Source organism: Sinocyclocheilus anshuiensis, unplaced genomic scaffold, assembly GCF_001515605.1.
Source record: "Sinocyclocheilus anshuiensis isolate Anshui unplaced genomic scaffold, SAMN03320099.WGS_v1.1 scaffold775, whole genome shotgun sequence".
In the NCBI taxonomy this organism is placed as follows: Eukaryota; Metazoa; Chordata; class Actinopteri; order Cypriniformes; family Cyprinidae; genus Sinocyclocheilus; species Sinocyclocheilus anshuiensis.
In genome coordinates, this window is record NW_015552614.1 from 548,651 (window position 1) to 557,018 (window position 8,368).

General features: G+C 35.9%; 1 protein-coding gene across 2 annotated transcripts in view; it reads left to right on the forward strand.

The window, feature by feature from the left end:
• The window catches only part of LOC107665974 (microsomal triglyceride transfer protein large subunit-like), a 15,353-nt gene extending 9,779 nt beyond the window's left edge, over nucleotides 1-5,574 (forward strand). Inside the window, exons 13-19 of one of the 2 annotated variants that reach the window (XM_016457065.1) lie at nucleotides 12-200; nucleotides 315-412; nucleotides 1,247-1,368; nucleotides 1,476-1,703; nucleotides 2,439-2,563; nucleotides 4,705-4,875; nucleotides 5,229-5,574. In XM_016457065.1, the coding sequence (XP_016312551.1) occupies nucleotides 12-200; nucleotides 315-412; nucleotides 1,247-1,368; nucleotides 1,476-1,703; nucleotides 2,439-2,563; nucleotides 4,705-4,875; nucleotides 5,229-5,376 (1,081 nt within the window). In that variant the 3' untranslated portion in view covers nucleotides 5,377-5,574. The remainder of the gene's footprint in view (nucleotides 1-11; nucleotides 201-314; nucleotides 413-1,246; nucleotides 1,369-1,475; nucleotides 1,704-2,438; nucleotides 2,564-4,704; nucleotides 4,876-5,228) is intronic. The other variant, XM_016457064.1, reaches the window with a different exon arrangement.
• The last annotated feature ends 2,794 nt before the right edge of the window (nucleotides 5,575-8,368 follow it).

Here is an 8,368-nt window from a genome sequence, read left to right on the forward strand (position 1 = left end):
CTGAACCGCATATACCACCAGAACCAGCATATTTATGAGAAGAACGTTCGTGCTGCGGCAGCTGATGTGATTATGAACAGTAGTCCATCCTATATGGAAGTGAAGAACCTTCTGCTCTCCATCGGACACCTGCCACATGAGATGAATAAATACATGCTGTCTAAAGTCCAGGACATATTGCGCTTCGAGATGCCAGCCTGGTGGGTCTCACATTTACTAATCAGATTCTCTGGGCTTTAAATGAACAAAGGTTTTATTCTTAATGATTATCTGTGTGGCACTTGTGTGATAAAAGTCATATGTCTCGTTTGTAGTAAACTGGTACGACAAGTGATGAAGGACATGGTTTCCCACAACTATGACAGGTTCTCAAAGACCGGGTCATCCTCTGCTTTTTCAGGCTTCATGGCACGTAAGTGACCTTTGACCCACTTCTAACCTTTATATCTAACCTATAGCACTGTTATTTTTATATCACGATGCCTGATAGAAAGTCTGCATGGAGGTGTTGCAATATATAATCCAAGAGACATTCGTTCATCTCATTGCTGTAAAAAAATGTTTTAGAAAATATTATTTAAACAAACCTCATCATTACCAGTAATGATGTAGTAGTACCAGTAAAAAAATAAAATAAATAGCTCAGTTATATTAATATATAGACATTAATATACATTATCGTTCAAAAGTTTGGGATCTGTAAGATTGTAGTATTTCTGAATGAAGTCTTTCATGCTCACCAAGGCTGAATTTATATGATCAAAAAAAATCAGTAAAAACAGTAACATTGTGAAATATTGTTACAATTTAAAATAAATGTTTTCTACTTTAAAAATATTTTTAAATTTAATTTATTAATGTTATAGCAAAGCTGAATTTTCAGCATCATTACTCTTATTTTTGTGGAATCTGTGATAAAAGAACAGCATTTATTTATAATCGGAACAGTTTATAACATTATAAACGTCTTTACTGTCACTTTTGCTGAATCATTTAATAGTAAATAATAAAATAGTAATTTATTAAAAAAAATCAACTTTTGAACAGTACTGTACCACAATATCCTAGAGACTTAGGCCAATAAGCAACCACCTATAAATGCCCTAGTAACCACCCAGAACAACCTAGCAACTGCTTAGCATCTCAGAAATTGCATAGCAACACATTGGCAACCACTTTTTTTTTTTTTTTTTTGAGGAATAAAGTGTGTCTTGCAGTAGTGTCTGAATTTTCTATCTTTAAACAGGAACTGCTGATGTCACTTGCACCTACAATTTGGACATCCTGTACTCTGGCTCTGGCACTTTGAGGAGAAGCAACATGAACATTTATGGCCAGAGCCACAATGCCCTCCTTCATGGCCTTCAGGTACCGTCATCATTACCACAACACGGTGTTGTACAGCATATCCCATAAACATGCATTGTGTGTTCTGACATTCACCTGTTCTTTGTGTCTGTCGTGCTGTATTTCAGGTGACCATTGAAGCACAGGGTCTAGAGTCTCTAATTGCAGCCACGCCGGATGAAGGAGAAGAAGATCTGGAGTCTTTTGCAGGAATGTCTGCTCTGCTGTTCGATGTGCAGCTCCGCCCAGTGACCTTCTTCAAGGGCTACAGTGACCTGATGTCCAAGATGTTCTCTATGTCTGGAGATCCGATCAATGTGGTGAAGGGCCTTATTCTGCTGACAGACCACTCACAGGTATGACATTCACCTCAGTATACTCTTATAGAAGAGATGCTGGACTCCTCACACTCCATGTAGACCTGACACAAGCAGCAGATGTATTTCTGCAATCAATAAGCATAGCCTGACAGCCTGGGGGCAGTGTGAGACAGTTGTGGGCCAGATTACAGGGCCAGTGCTTATTAACGTATCAGAATTTTGAGAATGATGCAGCAGTTAGTTTGCATTGTTTTAAATGTGTATTATATTTTTTGTTAATTATGCTGGAAATTACATGGCTATAATATAGACAGAATTGTTCTATTTCAAATAAATGCTGTTCTTTTGAAGTTTCTATTCATTAGAGAATCCTGAAAAAAAAATCATATTAAGCAGCACAGCTGTTTTCTATGTTGATAATAATAATAAATGTTTCTTGAGCACCAAATCAGCATATAAGAATGATTTCTGAAGGATCATGTGACACTGAAGACTGCAGTAATGACTGCTGAGAATTCACCTTTGCCATCACAGGAATAAATTACATTTTAAAATATATTCAAATAGAAAACTGTTTTTTAAAATTGCAATGATATTTCACAATATTACTGTTTTACTGTAATTTTGATTAAAATATGCAGCCTTGGGTTGCATAAGAGACTTATAAAATTATTCATTTAAAAAGATTTAAAAAGCCCAAAATTTAAATATTTTATTTCTAATGTTTATATATATATATAAAAAAATCTTACATTCTTGTTCTCTTCTAAGGTGATTCCTCTACAGTCTGGTCTAAGAGCCAGTGCTGAGTTCCAAGGTGGTCTGGCCATCGATATTTCTGGAGGGATGGAGTTCAGCTTGTGGTACAGAGAGTCTAAGACAAGCGTCAACAACAGGTAGAATCTTCTATTGAAACTACATCTTTTCAAACTCCTTGTATGGGGAAGATATTGTGCATTCAGATATAGACCTGAGGTGGCAATTAAAACGCAATCCATGATGTCCTTATGGAAGGCATTTCACCCTTGGTTGCTTTGGATGCAAAGTCAGCTTTGGTAAAATCGACTACTTAAATTGCTTATTTAGAATCCATTGCCAGATGTTTTTCTTCACTAGGTTTTCCAAATGACAGTAAACATGATGCCGCTGCATCTTATTATAACATCATTAATCCTTCAGAGAGATTCAATGCTAATCCACGTCTTTAGCCACAACTGCACCTGCTTGCTTACTATTAGTTTGTGGATGCAAGCAATGGCAACTTGGCAACTCAAATGAGACAGGCGGGAAATGAGGGCAATGGAAAGATGCGGTGGTAGGAGTAAAAGATCAGGGGTTGAGGGTAAAATTAGGTCATGATATTGATTGTGAGAAACCGAATCCTCTCAGGGAGAGATTTCAGATCTTTACATTTGAAACATTCAAGACAAAACACTTCTCCATTATAAAATTTGGTTATGAGTGTATATCTCTTTTTCTTTTCTTTTTTTTACCTTACTTTTAGCGCTGTGGGTTTGCTGTTCTTTGTTTGATGATGGGTATTTCTGGGTGGCATCTGGTTTTTTACATCTGCCAGTCCTCAGGATAGGCAGGAGCAGGTGTATGAATCAGGGCGGCAGGCTTTACCTTCTATGAAAATGCACACACACACACACACACACACACACACACAAGGAGACAAACAAAGACTCACTGACAGACAGACAACCTAATACGTAAACACATGTGAGTGCGGGCACACAGAAGTGGGGAAAACCAATAGAAAGATAGTTACGCACACAGACACACGTAGTCAGACACAAGCGGGATATGTTTAGAAACTAAATAAACCACAGCTCTCTCGGGCACACAAGATTAGCATGCCTCCACTCAGCCCACTCATCACAGGCAGCCATGTTGAATAGATCATTTAAGGTGGAGGTTGAAAGCATGGAGCCAGACAGTCTCATGTGATATATGAGCCCAAACACCAGAACTGACTCAGCAGAGACTCTGAGGAAGAGACTATGGCATACATCTCTATCCTAAGTTGTTCTCTGGAGCATGTGTTGTAGGACGAATGAGCGTAAACATATTGAGAGAAAAAAAAGCTAAAAATAAAGTTGAGATGGGATTCAAGTTATGTGCATGTCCAAATAAAAACTCAAGGGGTAGAATATTTCTAATTTAAAAATATTAAAGCTGAGTTGACTGATTGTAGCAAAAATAGCCTTTTATTATAATGTTTATTAATATTTTGTATTAGCTTTTATTTTGTATTTAGCTTTCTTTTTTTTGTCATTTTGTTATGTGCTTTTGTCTTTTAAAATATATTTCTATTTAGCTCCCATATTTAATTCAGTTTTAGTAATTTTAGCACGTCAACTTAGACTTATTTCTAATTTTCATTTAAGCTTTTTGTCTAATATTTTATTTTAGCTTTATTTCAATTAAGGAAAAGACAATAGTTTTAGTTAACAATAACACTGAATCTAATTTATTCTTCATCTAAGCAACTCATAATATTAAATGGTTCATTATTTATTTCAGTTTTACTTGTAGTAATTTTACTGTTTCTTCTAAAACTGATTTTATTTCAGTTAGCTGCCAAGGAAACTAACGAAACGAAGTTTTTCATCTCATATTTATATTACTGAACTCATAATAATACTGTTTAAAATTGTTTATTATTATGTTTTCTTTGAGCAATATACATGCACACCTAAATGAAACTAGCAAACAAACTCCTGGGAAAAGAGTAAATGGGACTGAAACAAAATAGCTCATTCAAAAAAAATTGTACTCAACTGCTCTGCTTGTTGGTTCAACAACAACAAAAAATATAAATAAATCAATTAATAAAAATAGAAAATGGGATAACAGAGATGGGTTTCTTTTCTTGAAAGCTTTAAGAATACTGGAGTAAATTAAAAAAAAAAGTAAAAATTATTCTGACAAATAGTTTTAGTTATTTCTGAAGAAATAATTAAAGATTTACCTTGTGCTTACCAAGAGTTTTTAGTGTACTTGCTAAACTCATCCTTGACACTGTGTGCAGGGGAGCACTGGTCGTCATAGGTAACGTGACTGTGGATACGGACTTTGTAAGCGCTGGAGTGGAAGTAGGTTTTGAGACAGAGGCCACCCTGGACTTCATCACCACTGTGCAGTTCTCGGAGTACCCCTTCCTCGTCTGCATGCAGATGGACAAAACCACTTTCCCCTTCAGGTATCTATCAACCAATCAGATTTTAGGGAGAACGGGTTAAAGGGGTCATATGATGTTGCTAAAAAGAACATTATTTTGTGTATTTGGTGTAATGAAATGTGTTTATGCGGTTTAAGGTTCAAAAAACACATTATTTTCCACATACTGTACATCATTGTTTCTCCTCTATGCCCCGCCTTTCTGAAACGCGTCGATTTTTACAAAGCTCATCGGTCTGTGCACCAAGAACTTGTAACACTCCAAAGAGAAATTAAAAATTTAAATCGCATCATATGACCCCTTTAAAGCTTATATCATTTCAAAAACGTGTCAGATGAATAAAACTAACTTGTTTTGCATCTGGTGCGCTCTAGAGAGATGGTGTCCAAGCAGGAGAAACTGCCCTCAGGACAGACATTCTCCTCAAAGAGAAGCAGAGATCAGCTGGTGCCGGGCTCAGAATTTCCTCTACACCTGGAGAACTCCAACATGTGCAAGAAAGTCTTTGAACAGGCCTGGTAGACCAGCTGGGACTGATGATTTCCCTAGCAAACGTTAAAGGTTTTCACGCAAACAACCACTCTACATTTTGCATCTATACAAGTGTGTGTTTTGGAGTGGCTGTATGTGCTAAAACCTTGTGTCAGTCAGGCATGAGAAGAGTTGTACACTCTTAAAAATTAAGGATCCAAAAGTGTTTTTGTTGTTGTGGTTTTTTGCCATGATTTCACAGAAGAACAATTTTTGGCTCTCCAAAGAACCTTTCAGTAAACAGTTCTTAAAAGGACTATTTTTTCTCAGTGTAAAGAACATTTTTTTCCTCTATAAAGTAGAATAAAAAGGTTCCATGGATGTTAAAAGCTCTTGATGGAACCATGAATGCCAATAGAGTACCTTTATTTTTAAGAGTGAACTATAAGAGTCCTTACAGTAAGTCCAGCCCCATTTTCTCCATTTAAGAATGATTAGCACAAATTCAATTAATATTTTTATAAAGAAGAGGAATGTATACAAATTGTCAGGATAACCCTTGGAACTCTCGCCATGTGACAGAATTATTTGACCCATAATAACAAAAGTGAAATATTTATAAATGATAACATTAAAGCATTATAACAGGACTGCGTATTTGAGGTGCTACTGTGTTATTTATTTAATCAGAGGGCTTTCTGACACACTTCATCCCTCCTCAGGCAGTTCACGCTGTCTGGTTTCCATGATTTCACCAGATGTTTACATTCTTGAGAATATTTATGACAGTCTTGTACATGGGAAGATAATCAACCATGAATAAAGTTTTTTTTTGTCTTTTTTTGTCATCTTTTTGGTGTAAAAATATTTAAAAGTGTAACTTTTAATAATATAGAATAGATCTTTATCTATTAGTATGTACGGTGTCTATCCTTTGTGTAGTTTGTACTGAGGTTTCATTAAGCTAAAATTAAGATAAATGCAGAGTATTCATGGTTAGCTCTTTTGTCAGCATATCTCAAGTCATTTAAAATGTATTTATATAATGAATTTACATAAAACATTAGTCTGAATTAATCTAAATCATCAAAAAATCCACCTACTCAAGTTATGCCTTAAATTTTTATGTATAATCAAATTGACTGTACAAGTTATTTCAATTTAAAATATATTAAACTGACTTTAAAAAATCAAGTTCAATCTCGTACAACTTTAAAAAAATGAAGCTGAAATTATTTGAATGAATTTGATGAGTAATGGAAACATATTGCCATGACTTATTGATCATGTCATTTTAGTTAGCATAGATAAAGTTTTAAAAGTATCAAAGTAAAATCAAAAAGCACAACTAAATCTTAAAGGGGTCATATGATGCTGCTAAAAAATAACGTTATTTTGTGTATTTGGTGTAATGAAATATGTTTATGCGGTTTAAATTCTCGGACTCCGCTTCGTCCACGGTGAAAGTTGATGTATTCCCTCAGCGACCAGCACAGGTCAGCTCTAGGCATGACGAAGCGGATATCGTCCTCTTTTGGAAGACCAAACAAAGTAGTTTCGCTTTCACAACGAAGCACACAGCGTCTTCACGACATGGCTGCAGCGTCAACAAAACTACAGTGAGACTAAAAGTTACGCCTTCTTTCTTTGCGTGAACATTTGGGCGTCGTTATGCAAATCTTCCCACATAGTGAGGTAGATATGTGGGGGCGTGTTAGAACGAGCCGTTTTAGGTCGGTGTGGCTGACTCTGAACTTTTATAAAGAATATCTCTTTGGATTTGAGACTTTAGTCTTTGCAACTTTACATATCTTCTTTATGCACCAAGAGCTTGTAACACTCCAAAGAGAAAGGACAAATTGAAATAGCATCATATGACCCCTTTAAATGTTCTACATATGTTCTGTGTTGACGCATTTCCTATTGAAAAAGGAACTTTTTTAGAACACGTTTAAGGCCTCAGCTCCTTTAAAAAAAAAAAAAGAGCTCCATTTAACTACAGAACCCGGTTTATTTAACCTAACTTCTCAACCTTTGATAAAGATCTTTAGGTGTGCAGGCATGTCATATAAATACATTTTAATAATACATGAAAATGCGTTATTTCGTTGGCCAAAACCATGTAAACTTTATTAGTCATTAGGATTTAGATGTAAAAAGATGTAGAGCTTTTAGGTGCCCTCTGTAGGCTAATAGGTATGAACTAAAAACTCCCATTCTGATTTCATCTGCTCTTCAATTACAATTAAATGCAGAAAAGTGTGTACAGCAGAAATAACAAACGCTTTTAGCAAAAGCTTACTTCTAGTTGGAGCTCCGCTTGGTGGCGGCTGGCAACTGAAAACCAACAACTGCGCTCTCGTGGACATTCCTGTCGCGCGGCGAACAGCAGCTGAGCGCGCGTGTCTGTCACTGGCGCTGCTGCCATGGCGACCGCGTAAACAAACGCACAAACTGTCGGCTCGAGCTAATGCCACTGGCGGGTGAAGTTTCAGGAGAACGGAAAACGTACCTAGCACGCTGGCATCAGGTCAAACGACCCTCTGCCAGCTGTGTAAATCAAACGGGCCCCACAACAACTATCTGTTTCTGTTGAAGATTTAAGGCCTTTTGAGGTCAGTAGCGTTACACGAGGGTGTGAAGGGTGTGAGAAAGGGTACGTGAGGTAGTACATAAAATCTGGGAGGGAATAATGACCACCATCAGAAAATCTGAAGAGAACTTTCTCAGGACTAATACCAGAAATGAGCTTGGATACATTATATTACTTTTTAAATCTTCACCATTAATGCACATTAAAATGGAATACAATTAGCCTATATATATATATATATATATATACTTGTGTATGTGTGTGTGTATGTATTAACTTAAATAAAACCAGTTAATTTAGATTTAATGCACATTAAAATGGACGTTTATCTTCATTTTAGCATTAATGCAAAATGTAGTACAATTACATATCCATATAGTACATATAGGCCGATTGTATTCCATATATATATATATATATATATATATATATATATATTAACACTTTTCT